The sequence below is a fragment of the Mesitornis unicolor genome, unplaced genomic scaffold, assembly GCF_000695765.1.
Source record: "Mesitornis unicolor isolate BGI_N332 unplaced genomic scaffold, ASM69576v1 scaffold34398, whole genome shotgun sequence".
NCBI lineage: Eukaryota > Metazoa > Chordata > Aves > Mesitornithiformes > Mesitornithidae > Mesitornis > Mesitornis unicolor.
The window spans coordinates 1-19,429 of NW_010203100.1; the positions used below are offsets into that span (position 1 = coordinate 1).

Here is a 19,429-nt window from a genome sequence, read left to right on the forward strand (position 1 = left end):
ATTGTACAGGTGTCAGCTCGTCAGCCTTCCCAAGGTGATCGGGTTTTGCTTGGGTGATTTGAAATGGTTTTATTGGAAAGCTTAACTTACTGCTTCTTGCCTCCTTATTTCTCTTAGGTCAGCTTCCTATAAAGTAGCTAACTTTCTTTCTAGCTCTGGAAAATCAAGTTTGTTAGGTGTGTTGCCTTGCCATCGTGCCATTCTTGTAGTGCTCTTCAAAGCTGGCAGGATTCCTGTTGCGAGCACGAGCACCTCAACCCAATGCCTGGTTTCTAATCCTTTGAGGTAACCCATTCAGGAAGTAGTGATTAATGCAGAAGGGCTGTTCATTAAAATAAGCAGACAAAAAAATCCTTTGGGTTGGTTTTTTTTTAACCTGGCTACACCATGATTTTCACTTTTTGGTTTGTTGTATAGTCACTAACAGAATCTCCAGTTTAGCTGGGAGCTGCATTCCTAACAGTGGTGGATTGACAGAAAAATCCTTCCTTTATTAGAATGAACAACCCTTGCTTTCATTTTCAGTAGGACACCTTCTAACTTGTACTAATAATCAGTAAACTAACCCACTCTTTTGGTAGAAGAATTGTTACTGTCTTAAGTTTTAGTCACAGTAACTGGGTTTGTTTTATAATGTGACAAACTTGGCAAAAGGAAGCCCTAACCCTGCAATATTGAACTCTTACATAGGGTGCCAGCAGGATGAGTGCCCTGCAGCAGTGGAGGAGGATCCTGCAGTGTCCAACTTTCTCCACAGAGCACGGGCAGAGCGAGTGCCCCACGGCAGCAGTGGTGGCGGATCCTGGTGTCCTGTGGTGATGTGCTCCTAACCTGCAGTGTCCAATTCTTTCCATAGAGCACAGGCAGGATGAGTTCCCTGCAGCAGTGGCAGAGGATCCTGGTGTCCTGTGGTGATGTGCTCCTAACCTGCAGTGTCCAATTCTTTCCATAGAGCACAGGCAGGATGAGTTCCCTGCAGCAGTGGAGGAGGATCCTGGTGTCCTGTAAGGACACTCCTAACCTGCAATGTCCAACTCTCTCCACAGAGCACAGGCAGGATGAGTGCCCTGCAGCAGTGGCAGAGGATCCTGGTGTCCTGTAGTGATGTGCTCCTAACCTGCAATGTCCAACTCTCTTCACAGAGCACAGGCAGGATGAGTTCCCTGCAGCAGTGGCAGAGGATCCTGGTGTCCTGTAGTGATGTGCTCCTAACTTGCAGTGTCCAACTCTCTCCACAGAGCACGGGCAGAGCGAGTGCCCTGCGGCAGCAGTGGCGGCGGATCCTGGTGTCCTGCAGGGACACGCTGCGCACACAGCTGGGGCGGCTGCTGGTGCACACCTTGGCTCCGGCCCGGCCGCTGCGGGACAGGAAGCAGGCGCTGGAGGTGGTGCCTGAGCTGAACCAGCAGGAGATCCTGCGGGACTGTCTGAGCCCAACTTTGCAAGTAAGCTCAGGGGTGTTTGAGAGAACTTCACAAAACTTGTGCTCATTTTTGACTAACGAAAGGTGGTGTTAGTTTTAACTTGAAGACTGTTTCTGAGGATGCTGGAAGTTAAGGTACCCTGAAAAAGCAGATTAACAAAGGACTTAATTACCCTTGCCTTGAGCTGGAACTGCAGACGTCCTGAAACTTGTAAGAACTCATGGCCACCAGATTTGAAGCGGCAGGCAGTCCTCACTCAGCAGTGCTCTATCTTTTCTTATTTAGCCTCTATTAGTTCTTAAAGTGAGATTGTATATTCTGTGTTCTTACCTCAGAATAGCTGAACAGTTTCTCCTGCTTTTCTGGGTTAGTCAGGAAGCAGCTTTTTTGGCTGTATTCTGTTAGAGCAAGCTGCAGAGAGAGCATTTCCTAGAGCCGTGGTCAGGAGTCGGATAGGAACGTGGGTGTTTGAGGTCTTCAGGAGCTGCAAGAGTGAAATAAATGCTGTAAGACATGACACAGCATGAGTCACTGTGCTAAGGACATCAAGTACTCATTGGGTGAGCCTGTGACACCTGCACATTTCTGATCACATACACATTACTCAGTTAAATTAACACCGAGCTGATATCCTGGCAGTGGCTTCTTTGGGGGTGTCCTGTTGAGTGCATTTATGGCCTGTGTCTGCTTACCTTCGTTACCTGTCAGCTCTGATCTGACGAACCAAACACGGTGAAGCATTCTTGGCAGGCAGAACTGGGGAGTGTCTGGCCCATGTTTCCTGAAGTGTAAACAAGGCTGCTTGGGTACTTGGACGGGAAGCTTAGCTTTCCTGCAAGCCGTTTAAGAAGTCACAAGGTGCTGGGGGAAGTTTTGCCATGTGGAGGATTAAATTTGGCGTATTCTTTCTAGTTATATATAAGTTTGTCTTCCAACATAAAAGGAACGATTCTCTTTAAATCACGGAAGTGTTAGCAGAAGAAACCTGTCCAGGCTGACTAGAAAAGGGAAAATCAAGTTGGAGCTAAAAACTGCTGGGTGTTGTATTGTGTGGTCATTCTGATTTCCACATCTTTTCTCTTCATCTTCTAGCATGGACCCAAATTAGTGCTGTATTTATGTGAGCTAATGCACAATCACGGTGATGAAATGACCAAGGAAGAGCAGAGAGCAGCAGCAGACTTGATGAACACGTTAAAATGCTGTGGCTATAAATGCATTCCCCTCAGCCCGCGACCAAAACCAGACTTAATAAAAGCTCTGAAAGAGGTTTGTGAATAAAAACTTGGCTTGCAAAAGTGGGTGTATTTGAGGCAGTCGGCCGTTGTATGGGGTCAGAGTTTCACTGCAGACAATGGTGGTGTTTGCTGGGTGCATGGCTTTTGCTTTTGGGGACTCTCTCTGGATGTGGAGTATTTCTGTCAACACTCAGTGCTGCGCAGCAAGCTCTCATGTTAATGCCTCTTGGTTAAGCATCTTAATCCAGGCAAGAGTGAGAGCTCATCATAAGCTCCTTGTATCATTGTCAGGAAAAAGTAACTTTGCAAGTTCTTTGCAAAAAAAAAACTATAAAATCATATCTAAATATAATAAAAGTGCAGTAACTGACATGAAGTCTTGATGTTTTTACATGTTGCAAAGATCTCAGTTGAGCAGTTTTGTCAGCCTTCCCTTTTTAAAATTGTCAAAGCCTTCAGTCTCTGCTGTCTTATTTCGTCCACCTGAAAAAAAGAAAGAAAAGAAAAGTAATGTGTGACACTTCCCTTCAGGACCAGAAGAAATACGAGCTGGAAGAAGGCGTGAACAAAGCTGCCTGGGAGAAGACGATGGCCAACAACCGCCAGAAGTAAGTGCTGCCCTGCAGGGCCTATGAGAGCTCTGTACACGTCCCCTGCTCAGCACACCCCGCTGCAAAGCTGCCTGTGTGGCTGTCACACCTCTCCTGGTGCTGTGGTCACGTAAAGCAGACGGCCTTGCAGCTAACCCTGGTCTTCAGTGAGTGAAATGTCACTATATTCAGCATGGTGTTGGAACACTTCTGTGAGCTATATAAGGTGCTGCTGTTTGGTGTAATGGAAATTTCAGTAGCTCGTGGTACACGGAGAGGTTTTGTCTATTAATTTACAGTTCAGGCTTTGCCATAAGAATGGGATCTGAGGCGCACACGCAACGTGCTTCAAGGTGGGCACCTGCTGTGAAGTAGCTGCGAAGAATCCCAGAATATGAGGAGTTGGCAGGGCCCTGGAAAGCTCCCCCAGTGCAACCCCTGCCAGAGCAGGATCACCAGAGCAGTCACACAGGAACACGGCCAGGGCTTTGGGTGTCTCCACACAAGGAGACTCCACAACCTCTCTGGGCAGCCTGGGCCATGCTCCAGAACCCTCACACTCACAAACTTTGGCCTCATGTTCACAAGGTCAGCTTGGTCACGCCTGCCCAGATCAGCACCAAGACTTGACTGTGTTCAATCACTTGGAGATCTGAGCAGTGGTGAATTACTGAGCTTACTTCAGGTTTTTATTAATGAGTATACATTAATTAGTAAAGCATGCTAATATCTAACCATTGACCTGATCATGACAGTGACATTGGCTAAGTGGCTCTGCATCTGCTGTGACAAGAACCATGGATGTCTACTGCCAGACCAGTTGTTTTTATCAGGCTTTTTGTGCCTTGCCTTCCCTTTCCAGTGTGTTTATTTGACGTTTTGAACCGCATCTCTTTTTCCCCAGTCTCTTCCAACGTCTGGAGACAAAATCTAAAGACATTTCTAAAATAGCTGGAGACATCACACAGGCTGTGTCTCTGTCCCAAGGGATGGAGAGGAAGAAGGTGATCCAGCACATCAGGGGGATGTACAAGGCAGAGCTGAGCGCCAGCCGGCACTGGCAGGAGCTTGTCCAGCAGCTCACGCACGACCGGTGAGTTGTGTGTGCCTAACTGCAGTGGGGTTGTGCTTGCTCACCTACAACGGGTGAGTTGTGTGTGCCTAACTGCAGTGGGGTTGTGCTTGCTCACCTACGACCGGTGAGCTGTGTGTGCCTAACTGCACTGGGGTTACTCTTGCTCACCTACGACCGGTGAGCTGTGTGTGCCTAACTGCACTGGGGTTACTCTTGCTCACCTACGACCGGTGAGCTGTGTGTGCCTAATTGCACTGGGGTTGTGCTTGCTCACCCACGATGGGCACCTTATGCTTGCTTACCTGCAATGAGTGGGTTGTGCTCTCACCTTGGTATAGAAGCAGGGGATGCTCAATTCCTGGTGTGCACTTCTTATTTGACTTAGAGGCACGTGGGATGTAGATGATATTAAAATAAGAGTTACTTTTCCTGGAAAAATTAAAAAAAAAAATCAGATACCAAAAAATCTGATGGTTAAATCCTTGTAAAATAGTTGGTTTATTCTCCTGTTTCTTAGGGTGAGTAGCCAAGTGGTATGTCCATGTCATTTAGGTTTTTTCAAATATGTTCTGCTGTGCCTAATAGAATAAAGATTGTCGTAAAATCTTCGTATTCTTGCATTACACTGGTGTGGGGAAAAAACCAAACAACAAAACAAAACCCAAACGTTTTTGGGTAATGTTATTCACATTAGCACCCAGATCCTGTGCTCACCAATCTGCATAGAGCAAAAGTTACCAAGTCTTGACGAGAAACCACGCGGTGTATTTTCACCCCTGCAGAACTTGTTGTGTCATGTGCAGCAGCAGACTTTCCAAAATGGAGTATTGGGTGCACCGTATTGCTGTTTTCATCAGAATTGGTAACTTCAGGAGCAGTCAGTGGGATAGCTCATGAAAATAAACTACAGCATTGGGCCTTTTGATAGGTTTTCAGTAATAGTTGCCCAGTGCACTACTGTGAAACTTTTGCCTTTCTACTATTTAAAGAAAAACAGAGGGAATAAGCGTATATACCGCCCCTGCTGCCAAACTCTAACGCATTTTGGGTATTTCAGAGCGCTCTGGTACGACCCAGTCTACTACCCAACGTCTTGGCAACTGGATCCAACAGAGGGCCCCAACAGAGAGAGGCGCCGGCTGCAGAGGTGCTACCTGACCATCCCCAACAAGTACCTGCTCCCGGACAGGCAGAAACAGGAGGGTAATGGCCCACTCCTACAAGTGCTATATCTGAATGGTAACCACTATTTGTGACTGTAATCGTTATTTGTGGGTGTTTTATAGGTGTGATAAAAACTCCCTTGTCTTACCTGTTTGAAGACAAAACACATTCCTCCCACTCCTCTACTGTAAAGGACAAAGCTGCAAGTGAACTTATAAGGTAAGGTTTGGGTAGCGTTTACCTCCCTTTCCTGCCGTCTCCCATTCTAAAGAAATGGTTCTCCTCACTTTTTTGTCTAAATAAACGTTAAAAAACCTCAAAAAACCACAAATCAAGTGAGAGAAGGTAGGGTTTTTGCTATGCTCACATGGAAAAGATCAGAGCTACCAACACACGCATTTTTTGAGTCTTACAGTAGTCTATCTCCATGACTTCAAGAATCAGTAAAAGCAAATACCACCTGGTGTGATATGGGGATGGGGCTTCTGTGGGGCATCCTGATGGGATTTCTGTCCTTGTTTGTCACTCATATCTAAGACAGGCAGTGCTGCTAGATCTGGTCGGTCTTTCCATCACTGTTCAAAACCAAATTGTGTTTTCATCCTCTCTGCTTTTACCGCTGTGTTACTTAACTCTGCGGTTGTGCCAATGTACCACCTATTGCCAGCACTAACACTGCCTAAAGTAACTGCAGAAAACACACAAAGTAAATACAGATACCTCAGTGTGCAAGTCTAGGAAGCTGAGGTTCTTCCCCTCCCCGGGATTTGAGCCATTTCAGTCATGGTGCTGTAAGGTCTTTTCCTCAGCTGGAGCCTTTGAGGCTGTTGTTTTAGGTGCTGCAATTACATGAACCCGTAAGCAGTAATGCCCTTTGGAATATTTCAGAGTTAATCGGAGATGTATAAGTGTAGCACCTTCTAGAGAGACTGCGGGGGAACTGCTGCTAGGTAAGCACAGTTTACAGTCACCACTTCACAGAATGGCTCGGTTGGAAAAGCCCTCTGAGATCATCACGTCCAACCGCTCCTGTCTACCCCCTAAACCATATCCCTAAGTACCTCGTCTACCCGCTCTTTAAACACATCCAGGGATGGGGACTCCACCACCTCCCTGGGCCACCTGTGCCAGCTTCTGACGACCCTCTCAGGAAAGAACTTCCTCCTTATCTCTGACCTGAACCTCCCTTGGCACAGCTTGGTGCCGTTTCCCCTTGTTCTATCCCCCATCACCTGGGAGAAGAGCCCAGCACCCACCTCTCCACAAGCTCCCTTGAGGCAGTTGTAGGTGGTGCTGAGGTCTCCCCTCAGCCTTCTCTTCTCCAGGCTAAACAAGCCCAGTTCCCTCAGCCGCTCCTCATCAGGCTTGTTCTCCAGAGCCCTCCCCATCCTTGTGGCTCTGCTCTGAACACGCTCCAGATCAACTTCTTTTAATAAGATGCTGCTGTATATGCAAACTTGTCCGACTTCTTGTGGATTTTATACAGTATAGATCAGTTTTGCCTTTCTTCCCCACTGTTTGCATGAATGCCATTAGAACTGGAGCCAGGTTTTAAAGTTGCAGACCGCTTGCTAAAAGATAAGGAATAACAAATTCTATTTGTAACGTACTGCCTTGCCCAGGTACTGTTCTTAACTCCTGGGCACTGTTTGTGTAGCACTGAGGTGCGTTAATAAACAGGAATATAAACACGTGCCTTTTTGCGACTATTTTTTCCTGCAGGCAAATGTGGCATGTATTTTGTTGAAGACAACGCTTCAGACACAATTGAGAATTCAGTAAGTATTAGAGTATATTGTCCAGCTTTGATTTTTTTCCAGCCTATCCTTCTGGTACACAAAGGCTCTGACGTATTATTTCAGCTTATACATCCAGCAGACATTTAAAAGAAATAATGGAGATATGGGTTATTCTGCTGGAAGTGTTAAGCTGTGTTCAGGAAGCTCCTCCAGTGTCCGCTGAGCACGGAGCTGCTGTGGTTTGTGATGTCTCCAGCTCTTTTGTTGAGCTGTCCTTCGTGGAGCTGGGGTTTACAGCAAAGCTTTGCTGGCTCTGGTGGCTGTCCCGTGCTTCAGCTGAAGAGCAGTGCACGCAGGAGGGCCCTGGAGCAGCTGAGGAGCGTGGGGTTCTGCCCTCTGCAGAGGGTGGGAAACATCTACAGAGATGTCTTGGAGCACCGCAGCACAACGTGTGTCCTGTGATACACTCACGATTGGGAACTGGCCACATGGAAGGGCTTCTTGTTTGGGAAATCCTCTGTGTAAAGTAACTTTTTCAACTGCAAATCCTGCAGAGTTTTCATGGAGAGACTGAACCAGCGTCGTTTTCGTGGACCTATGAGGAGATCAAGGAGGTTCATAAGCGCTGGTGGCAGCTGAGAGACAACGCTGTGGAAATATTCCTGACAAATGGCAGGACTTTGCTCTTGGCTTTCGATAACACAAAGGTAACGCGGCACTGGTGCGTGGTAACGTATCAAGGTGTTTTTGCTGTATTTCATAACGTGCACTCGTGCATTAGTTTTTAAGGAGACCTGGTGCGTGGACCAATTAAATTCTGCCTAATACCTTTGAAAAACCTTTGCTCAGCCAGACTAGCAAACAGCATCATGTTGTAAAACACATCTCTGGTGTAGGGAGACATTAAAGAATCTTAGTCGTGCTGAATGTTATTCCAGTGCAGCAGGTACCTGGAAATTTGTACAAGTAAGTGTTGGTAGTTTGAAGCTTTTTCAATTACGAGATTAAATCTGTGGTGCTTTCTTCTAGGTCCGTGACGATGTGTACCACAACATCTTAACTAACAACTTGCCAAACCTGCTGGAGTACGGGAACATCACTGCCCTGACCCACCTCTGGTGCACAGGGCAGATCACCAACTTCGAGTACCTGACGCACCTGAACAAACACGCGGGCCGTTCCTTCAACGATCTCATGCAGTATCCCGTGTTTCCCTTCATACTTTCTGACTACACCAGTGAAACGCTGGACCTAAATGATCCGTCGGTTTATAGGTAATAAGAGATGTTCAGAACTGGCTATTTCCAAGTGCTCGAACTGATCGTGCAGTGGAGCTTTTTAACTTTGTTGTACTCAACTGCACCCGGAAATTAATGAACTGCTCAGGGATAAGCCTCATCCGTCATAACTTGGGCTTTTTACAATCAGTGGCTGCTGAATTCACCTCAGATATTTCAACAAAATGCCTAGTATTTTAAGTGTATATTCAAAGGATGCTATGAATTTGGCTTATTTACTGTCTTAATAGGGTATGGACAGACCACAGATTTAAATACAAGCTGTACGCTTAAATTCATGTGATTAAAGACTTCCAGGCCGATTAGCAAAAATACAATATTACGTCCTTTTCTATTTTAAGATCTTTGGCCAGTTACAAAACCCTACTGTCTTCACAGTGAACAGATCCCAGTGAACTGTCCCACCCTATAAATTCCTGATACCACTTGTGCACAACATCTCTGCCTTTATACGATGCCCCTGGTTTGACACAGACGCTTTGCATTTGTCCGTGTCACTGCTGTGGGGCAGCCCTTGGTCTGAGCTTGCCTTCAGCACTGACCAAAAGGGGCTTTTTTATTTGCTGAACTGTCTCGTAAAGCGCTGTTAAGCGTTGCTTGTCCTTTTCGTGATATTAAAGGCGTTAATAATGCGTTATTAAATGGTGTGAATCGGCATCTTTATAAAAATGACAAGATGTCAGTACTACCTCTGTTACAGAAATCTGGTCAAACCAATAGCTGTGCAGTCTAAAGAAAAAGAGGATCGCTATGTGGACACTTACAAGGTAATTTGGATAAAGTTTGCTTCTTGCCCTTATCCTGTGTATAAACAAGAGGGTTTAAATGTTTTAATATATATTGATGGGGGGAAAGAAACCATAAATGCAGTATTTTACGTCTACGACTTCTCATTTCCACTATGCTGTGTCCTGGCAATTGCTGTATAACATGCTTGCAACCTGTGCTTGTCTGCTCCTGAACCAGAAATCATCAATGGATTTAATCTTTCTGTCTGATATTGCTGAAGAGGTTAAATTGGTACCTGCTTACATACGAGCACACATGTATTTATTTAAAGATCCCTGAGGATCAGGAGGACAACTTAGTGCTGTTCATTTGAATCACTTCTTTCCATCTGATAACAGAAAAGCTGTTTTCCCACAAGTGCTCTGCTATTTTAACGTGCACTGCTATAATTTCATTGCTCTTCAGTTTTTGCAAATATTTCCAAATACTACTTTTTTCATTTAGTATTGAAAAGCCTGTACAACAACTCTGCCATGGTAGAAAACAAGGTGGGGGGGAGCAAAAGTAATAAATAACAGAGAACAAGTCCTTTAAATTGCCTTAAGACTCTGATACCTAACTGGATTGTAAAAGCTGTCACGTCTTTAGACACTTGGAGTATTTGATTCCAAATAGCTTTTAGATGTATGTTCCTCTGAAAGTTCAGTTTTATTCCTAAACAACTGAGGCAGGCTCTTACTTTGTTATTGAAATGCAGTCTTGGCAGAAGGTGTGTGACTCTTTTTTTTGTACTACTTATGTAGTATTTGGAGGAAGAGTACCGTAAGGGAGCCCGGGAGGATGACCCGATGCCCCCCGTGCAGCCCTATCACTACGGATCCCATTATTCCAACAGCGGAACCGTGCTTCATTTCCTCGTTAGGCTGCCGCCCTTCACTAAAATGTTTTTAGCCTATCAAGGTAAGGCTCCTTTTGCTTGTTCTTGCCTCTCACACCCGGGCCTTGTCCTGGTGACCCAGCGATGCTGTGTGTCGCTCTGGTCAGCACAGTTATCGGTTCCAGGCTGAGTTCAGTAAAACTAAACCTGGTGTGCTTTCACAGTGGAGCCATCCTGAAATTACCAAGCTAGATCACAGGGCTGTATGTTGTGTATTTATACCTTAGCGTATGTAGAATAAAAGCTGCTCTGTGTTTGAGTTGCAGTCCCAAATTCAGTTTGGATTTCTTTACAGACCAAAGTTTTGACATCCCAGACAGAACTTTCCACTCCACCAACACAACCTGGCGCCTCTCTTCGTACGAGTCGATGACTGATGTCAAGGAGCTCATCCCAGAGTTCTTCTACCTTCCTGACTTCCTAGTTAACAGAGAAGGTATGCTGAGAGGATACCAAAACTGTACCCCCAAACCAGCTGTGTGGTTGAACAGGGAACGGTCTGAAACTGAGAACATCTATATCCCTTGACTATGTTAAGTACTATAACTGGCGGAAATCAGGCATGAATTTGTGGGATATGCTAAAAAGCTGTTAGGTAGGGCTTAAAGAAGTTCTTCTCACAATTATGTCAGAAGTGCGAAGGAGTTTCCTGTTGTCTGATACGCACAGCTTGGATGTGTTTGGGGGGCACTTGGTAACGGTGCATCTGTTGATCAGCAGTCACTGTGTTTAGCGGTTAGCTTTCACAGAGCCCGACAAAGACCTTTTTGAAGTTGCTCCCTTGACTGAGTATATTAAGTACTATAACTGGGGGAAATCAGGCATGAATTTGTGGGATATGCTAAAAAGCTGTTAGGTAGGGCTTAAAGAAGTTCTTCTCACAATTATGTCAGAGGTGCGAAGGAGTTTCCTGTTGTCTGATACGCACAGCTTGGATGTGTTTGGGGGCACTTGTTAACGGTGCATCTGTTGATCAGCAGTCACTGTGTTTAGCGGTTAGCTTTCACAGAGCCCGACAAAGACCTTTTTGAAGTTGCTGTCAGTTAAAATGCTGAAACGTTTACTCCTGTTTCTAGGTTTTGATTTTGGAGTACGTCAGAACGGAGACAGAGTTAACCACGTCAATCTTCCACCCTGGGCTCGCAACGACCCTCGTCTGTTCATCCTGATCCACCGGCAGGCATTGGAGTCGGACCACGTGTCCCAGACGATCTGTCACTGGATTGACCTGGTGTTCGGTTATAAGCAGAAAGGCAAGGCCTCTGTCCAGGCTATTAACGTCTTCCACCCTGCAGTGAGTATTTAAGCAGTTCATTGTACTTACAATTAATGGGGGAAGCCTGGTCTGACTTGCCTGGAAAACTTGTGGCATGAATGCCTTGAAGTGTTGAATAAGAAAAGGCTTCAGCTGTTTCAATGCAGAGCAGATGAGATGGCTGTGAGATTCAGTGAATTTGTGTTCATCTTTCCTGCCTTGAGACAGACACGGGGGATGATCAGGCCTGGAGTTCAGACTTTCTGGATGGTTGTGTGCAGTGCCATGCAGGGGTTGTGTCTGTGACCCTGCTCCCATCTCATTTAAAAGCAGCCTTTCATTTGGGCCAGTTGTGCTGCAGCTTTTGATGTGATTAAAACAGTTCAGTTTGCCCTGAGCTCATTATTTGTGTTCTTCCCCTCATACACATCTTTTGTCCCTCTAACGAGCACTTTTCCCTCCAGTACATTTTGCTTCAATTCATTTGATGTAAGGAATTCCAGAGTTTCACTACTTAACTGTACGGCCCGGGTACCTCGGGATGTGTGCTTCAGCTTCCATCCTCACTACCACAGGGCTCGCTCAGCCGGGCAGTCCTGGTTTTGGATGCATTCAAATGCGTTCCACATATTTAGTGTACAGTTATAGCTGGCAGGGCTCATAAAACGGTCATGTTTGGCAGTGGTGACTTCCTCTTCTCAAGCAGCCATCCAAATGCTTTCCTTCCTTTCCCTTTTTCTTGTGCTTAAGCATTGATTTTGTGCTTAAATTTCAATATTGTGTGAGTGTGTTCATTGTTTTTAGAAGTGCAAAGCCAAGGCCTTTGTTAGTGTGACCGAGGAAAAGCGCTTGGTGCAGGGACAAGGAAAAGACAAGAAGAGGAAAGAAAAGAATTTCCACTCTCCTGAAAGACGAAGGTTCTTTCTTCCTACCCCAAAGCAGACCTTTAATGTGTTAATTACAAAGAGGCACAGAAAACAAACCTGCTTCATTTTTTTTGTTTATCCTCAGCAACCCTTTTGTTTTGGCACAGACAAGTAAAAGAAAACCTCTTTGACAGAAACTACTCACCAAATGCACGCAGGAGCAACTCATTGCTCAGTGTTAGTGGTAGTTATGTCGACAGACCCATGGTGACAAGATCACTGCTCCGCGGCTCTTCGGTCAGCACAGCCCTTGTGGGTGGCTTCTGGTCCAAGTCTTGGCCTGAATTTGTGTGCACATGTTGAGAACCCTTTCCCAAAACCAAACTGGACAAGCTCATTCTTGCCCCTCTCCTCTTTTTGTTGTTTTTCCTTCTCTAGACCTATTTTGGGATGGATGTTTCAGCTGTCGAGGATCCTGTGCAGAGGAGAGCCCTTGAAACGATGATCAAGACCTACGGGCAAACGCCGCGGCAGCTGTTCCACGCAGCGCACGTCAGCAGGCCCGGCTCCAGGCTCATCATGGAGGGAGAGCTCCCTGCTGCCATGGGGCTGCTGGTGCAGTTTGCCTTCAGGGAAACCAGGGAGCACACGAAAGAAGTCGTATATCCCGTACGTCGTTTGGATTTGCAGGATGGCTTAATTGACGCTTGTACCCTTGTGTTTACACTTTCCTTCCTAAAACTGCAACTTGTACTGTAAAGAAAATACACAAGATTGGTAAAGTGATAGTGAGAATTACTGTCATGCATTTGTGATATATTTTATGTCAAACTAAGGTCTGAATTTACCTTGGTAATAGTAAATAAGTGTTGAAAAGCATTTCACTTAACTAGTGTTAGGCTTTCAATGATGAATTCTGGCATCTGTGTGCAAACCCATAGCAGGTAAACACATACTGTGCTTTCGTCCTTCCCCAGCTATTTCAGTGTTTGTAGGACAGTTCAACTTACACTTGCTTTCCCTAAAGTCCAGTGAGAAACTGAACCCTTGCATTTAAAGAAATCTGTATTTTTCACCGAACTGTCTGAACTACAAACTTGCTATCTCGCCCTTAAAGGAGTGGGAGCACTCCCTTAATGCTGACAGTTCAGCTGATGGTACGAGAGGGCTTCATGCTTGTCTTTCTGGTGCTTTAAGAACACTTGAGCAGTCCTTACCATGTGATTGCTTACAGGAATGTTAATAGGAATGATTTTCTCTTACTAATGAAATAATTTTCTTAAAACTTCTTACCACCTTATAATTTGGTCTGTGTTTGTGCTTGTTTTAGAGCCCGTTACCGTGGATAAAAGGCTTGAAGTGGGGGGAATACGTTGGTTCCCCGAGCGCCCCGGACCCCGTGGTCTGCTTCAGCCAGCCGCACGGAGAGCGCTTCGGCTCGCTCCAGGCTCTGCCCACTAAAGCCATCTGCGGCTTGTCCCGCAAGTTCTGCCTCCTGATGATCTACAGCAAGGAGCAAGGTAGGGACTTGTGCTTCTCTGCATGCGCAATACAGGCAAAAATGAGCCGTGCAAATTCTAAATGTAACGCTGCTGTTATTCTCCAGCAGGCTTCCCGGATTTAGTAATTTCAGCCATAGATGGGTTTATAAATTCAGTAACAGCGTCCATGTCTGAGATCTTTCCTAGAGGGTGGATTTTACTTGCAATCTTCAAAACCACACGGAGACATCCTGTCATTGAGTTGGTATTTTTCATTGAAGTGACTGAAGCGTGAGGATTTAACTTCAGAACTGTAGCAGATTCAGTCTAAGCACTGAAGCACAGATGACAGGAACATGTGGCAGCAGAAAGGAGAATTAAAGGAACGGGGTTTAGAGGCAGAGAATGAGGAAAGTTGTCAGGAGAGGTGAAGGATCTGCTGCGTTCAGATAAACTCCTTGGGGATTCTTACTGATAATGTACAAACAGGTTCTCACAGAATTCTAGAATGTGTTGGGTTGGAGGGGACCTTTAAAGCTCATCCAGTTCAACCCTGCAGTGAGCAGGGACATTGGTACCAGATCAGGTTCCTAGTAACATACTCACACTCTTGTTTTCTTTATAACATGCACTAGTGAAGGGTTTCTAAAAAAAGGCTTCACATTTAGTTAACAAAAATAAGTAGCTTTCTCCTTGAAGCCATGAACAGTCACTTCTCTGGCTGGGAAGTATTGTCAGCCCCTTCCCCTTTTGTCCACTCCCAAAAGATTCAACATTTCTTCAAAAAACACTTTGTCCAGGTTGCAGACTGTCTTTGGAGAACACTGCATGTTTACCCAATCTCCAAAAACGATGTTTGTGTATAGGACGTTACTGATTAAGCCACAGCCTAACAGAAAATACCTTATTTTGAACTTTTTGGAGGTTTTTTTGCATCCTAGCCTGTGGTGGGACACAGACCTGAGCTTTTCACTGTTAACTGTCGATCTGATCGGCTCTGCGGCTGCGTGTGACCCAGCGTTCTGTGCCTCCCCTAGGTGTGAGGAGCATGCACAGCACCGACATCCAGTGGTCGGCTATCCTGAGCTGGGGCTACGCCGACAACATTCTGCGGCTGAAGAGCAAGCAAAGTGAACCTCCCGTGAACTTCATCCAGAGCTCACAGTTCCATCAGGTAAAGAAAAGAAACTGAGTATCAAAAGATTCTTTAACATTGCTCATGTAAGCGGTGGCCTGACTTGGCAACTGGCGCTCCTGCTTCCATTTTTGCAAAGCCCGTGGTCGATAACCAATCTTACTCCTGGAGTTGAGCATCCAGACACAACTGGAGTTAATCAGTGTGGCTCTCCTAGAGGGAAATGCATCCCTCATTGCTCCAGGGTATCTTGTTCCTGTATAGGTACAGGATCCCTTTTGAATGCATTTGAGTTTTGTAGCTTGTGGAGTATTGGTGTAGATTTATAAAAGCTTAAGTTCTGGGCCAAGAAAAACAAGTACAGGAAAATGCTGTAGATGCCTCACATTAGATGCAGAACTCCACTACAGTTTAGGATTCCTCTGAAAAATGTTGTCTAAAAGACTTTTGGGGAACACTGCATGGTCTGATGTGCTCCAGTGGTTGGTGAGGTTCTACCAGAAAGACTTTAGCTGGTGCTGTGGCTGTAGCTTTTCTTTAGCTTCAGTATCTTTCATGCCTTTTCGTAGGATAACCAGTAAAGAATCACTTGACCAAATGCTACTGCATAACGAAAACAGCAGTTAAAATGTTTTCTACTCTAATTATTTCTGGGCTTTGTCTTTCCAAGGTAACAAGTTGTGCTTGGGTGCCTGACAGTTGTCAGCTCTTCACCGGTAGCAAATCTGGAGTCATCACAGCATACATGAACAGATTCACTAGCAATACGGTAAGTTCCATTGGACAGGGTTTATATTTAGGGGTTTAACTGTATTCACTATTACAGTCGTTTTTTTAAAACAGGAAAAGTGAGAAAAGGGGAACATGTTCTATTCAGGACAATTGCTAAAAAGGCCAAGTGCTTGTTTAGTATTTATTTTGGAAGGATCCTCTGTGACATCTTTAGATAGCTTTACCTCAACATGTTTGTGGGTTTTCCTTAAGCTGTTGTTCACACAGTGCTAGCCTTCAGACAGCCCTCGCCATTGGGGTGGGTAACTGGTCACGCACACAGCTCTGACTGGATTCAGGCTGGGGTTTGGAATTGGAGCTCTGGCAGAATGCAGCTCCCTACATTAAGGAGTAACTTTTTCTGTGAAGGTGACAGAGCCTTTCAGAGCCTGAACTGAATCTGGGGAACGCATTTCCCCAGAGTAAACCACATTTCAAATACAGAAGACGCTCACACTACAGACAGCTGGGATGAAGTCTCAGTGTGTGCAGTAACAACAAAACCTCTTCACTTTGTCATATTCCCCAAAGGGAAAAGCTGTGAGGGGAGAAGGGAGAAAAGCAGCTTGCCTTACTTCATGTATTAGTGGAAGATACTGAGATAACCCTGTGTGGTTATGAGCATGGTATGAAAACAGAACTTGAGATTCATCTTCTGGTTTGGACAGTCTCTGAGCTTCTGTCTGACTTTCTCTAGCAGGAACTTCTGCTCTTCATAGTTTGGACAGAATTCGTGACTTTCTTGACAGGTCCTTTCAGGTGTGTCTACAGGATTACCCATAGCAACAACTAAACTAAACCAATACCTCAAATTTAGGGTGATAACAGATGCAGGTATTGGCAAACACATTTGTAGTGTACTCCTTGATGCTCCTGAATCACTGCAGGAACGTGGGCTGGAGGGACCCTTGGTGTGATCTGCCATGCCGACACAGATTCCTGTTTCCAGCAGTGGCAAACAGCAGGTGCTTAGACTGGGAAGAGCACAGACACACAGGGATTTCTCGCTTGGTTTTATCCCTTTGTTTTCTCCCAGTTCTGGTGATCTGCCACTTGCACTTCCTGAGCTCAGCAGCACGTTGAGCTTAAAGAAAATGAAGCAGACCTTGGAGCCTGCAAAGCTTCAATCAGTTGGATCTTAAGTCAGGCACCTTCACTGCTCACCAGAATAGTGAGCTTGTAAATAAAAAGTGCTGAGACTTGGATTCCAGTTAACGTTTTGTGAGGTACTAAAATAATCCGATATACTTGCCTTCTGCAGTGCTAAAAACAAACTGGTAGCGGGGTTGTGGTTCCTAAGCTCCCTGCATTTCCAAATTCCTCAGCACTGACAGTTTTCCATGCCCCAGGCGGGCTGACCTTGTGCCAATGCTGTGGCTCCCGTGGTTGAGTCGGTTCCCCAAGCCAAGGCTGCAGGGAATGCAAATGCGCTTCCTCGCATCTGTTCTGTGTGCACCTCGTCAGCTGTTCGGTGACAAAGCGAGCAGTCTGTCAGAATGCAGTGTTTGAAATGTGGATGGTTTGCCCTGTGTCACATTTACATAAATTCAGTGCATAGGCACAAAACACACATCACGTTGTTAATTGATATGGGAATGCAGAAATACCTCGGTCTCGTACTGCAGATGCTCTGTTTTTTCCAAGCCTTTAAGATGGCCAAAAACCTAACAAACTATTGCTTTGAATCTGTGCCCTATCTTTACAATCAGTCACACCATCATGAAAACAGTCGGGGTTTTCTGGTTGTCCAAATTACTTAAGCCTTCCCTTGCTGACTGTCAGAGTTGTCTGGCAAACAGAAAGGGAGCACTTTAATGATCTGTCTGAGTGAAACTGGGTGCTGATCATTTGAATTCTCCACTCGAGTGCCAAGGGCGATCATTTGGGGTAACCAGCAGAAAAAGCTGCTGTTTAAATGTAGATACAGACCTGTGTGCTTTTCCACATTTAGATATTGTGGTTGTTACCTAAAAGAAAGTAGGAGGTGAAGGGATGGCATTTTGGGCATGAGGTAATTATTTCATAACTACTTAGCCCTTAATACAGCTGCTGCAAAAATTCCAGCTTGCTTCATTACAATATTATTACAGTAACACAGCGAAGAATCTATAAACCATTGCTATTATTGCTATAGAGAAGCTGCTAAAGGTGAATTCTGCTTTCAATTCCGGTGTTGAAATGCAGATCAACAGCAAACACTTAAAGGAGATAGGAGGAGCACAGTAAAAGGGTTATCAAAATCAGTTCTTCGGGAAAATAACAAGTCTTGATGCAGCTATGGAATAATGAGGTATAACTTCTTTTTCTCTAAACCGGGCAAGGATTAATGAAGATCTGTGTATGTGAGACACCACACTGTTCTGAGAGCTGCAACTGCGTGCTTCCCCAGGTCTGCTGTGCTGGGATGAGACGCTCGGAAGCAAGAGCAGAATAGCAAGTCTTCCTGTTGCCAAAGTGCATTGGCTTTTACAGCGTGACACAGATCATGTTGTCCCTTTTAGTGCAGAAAGACATCTCAGTTTTCCACAAACGAAGAGTTAAGCAATATGTATATTTTTATTTTCTGTTTCTACTTCCAAGCTTTGTTGTAGCCTGCTCTAGGGATCCTGTGCTAATAGCAGTCCATGTGCTCTGACGCCTGAGGAAACAAGCAGGACAAAGTTCCTTTCTTTTGCAGATTAATCTCTGTACAGCAAGTTGCCTTAATTAATTAAAGCATCAGTATTCCGATTAAGCACCTTCTTCAACTCTAGCCAGTTTTCAGGAAGTCTGAATCATTTAAAATGGCATCACTTGAATGAGAAGCGTTAGTTGGTGTTAAATTTGCTGCTTTAATTTTTATCTAGCAGTTTCTGTATTTAAACTTGACTTCCTGCGTATTTTTCCAACTCGGTATTGCTGAAGGACTTGGCACCAACTCGAGGAATTCCCAGTCATTTTCTGTGCACAGTCACTGCTCAGCTGGGTTCTCCCAAGTGCTTCCCCCAGATGCTGCAATACTGGGGGCTGTCGTTTTGCTGCCATGTGGAAGTAGCGGTCTTGCAGAAAAGAGATTGGCTGCTTTTAGGATCTGTGATGGAGACAGAAGTACAAGAGTTCTTCATGTCGGCTCCCTGGGCCCTTTCAAAAAATTTCTTACACTAAAGCACTGAAACAAGGAGTTGAACATTAATGATATATATTGATATAATAAAGCATTAATGATGTTGCTAAACTGCTGACATTAAAAGCAATTTTCTGAAATCTAAGAATTAAACTTGTCCCTAGGCTCATCCTTTTCAGAGAAAAAGACATTAATTTTCTTTTTTAATGAGTTCGTGTTTTATTTTGCTGTTTTTCAGCCTTCAGAGATAGAAATGGAGTCGCAGGTCCACCTGTATGGCCACACAGCAGAGATAACAAGCCTGTTTGTGTGCAAACCATACAGCATAATGATCAGTGTCAGCAAAGATGGAACCTGCATCGTGTGGGACTTGAACAGGTACAATTATATCTAACTTTTTGGAATTCCTTTCTTTTAAATACCTGTCCTCCAACTTTTGGGTAGCTTTACCCTTTTAAAGGTAAAGGAATTTGTTTTGTGGATGCCTTAATGTGAAGTCAAACCCTTACTGTTTTTTTTGTCCCCATGAAAGTGACTGAAATTCTGGAATGAATATGAAAAATGCTATCATCATGCATAATACTGATTGAAATTGATATAACTAAAAATTAATATATAAAATAT

At 44.8% G+C, this 19,429-nt stretch overlaps 1 protein-coding gene across 1 annotated transcript; it reads left to right on the top strand.

Moving 5' to 3' along the window:
* Nucleotides 1-1,238: 1,238 nt before the first annotated feature.
* On the top strand, nucleotides 1,239-19,183 carry LOC104535780 (lysosomal-trafficking regulator-like; the record flags this gene model as incomplete). The annotated part of the gene is made up of 19 exons (XM_010190611.1): nucleotides 1,239-1,445; nucleotides 2,517-2,693; nucleotides 3,194-3,270; nucleotides 4,157-4,345; nucleotides 5,385-5,530; nucleotides 5,614-5,710; nucleotides 6,380-6,441; nucleotides 7,214-7,269; nucleotides 7,785-7,937; nucleotides 8,260-8,504; nucleotides 9,229-9,295; nucleotides 10,061-10,217; nucleotides 10,490-10,630; nucleotides 11,271-11,488; nucleotides 12,754-12,984; nucleotides 13,646-13,835; nucleotides 14,834-14,970; nucleotides 15,602-15,700; nucleotides 19,044-19,183. Coding segments are annotated over 19 exons (2,789 nt in total), but the record flags the coding sequence as incomplete, so codon positions are not given.
* Nucleotides 19,184-19,429: the final 246 nt, after the last annotated feature.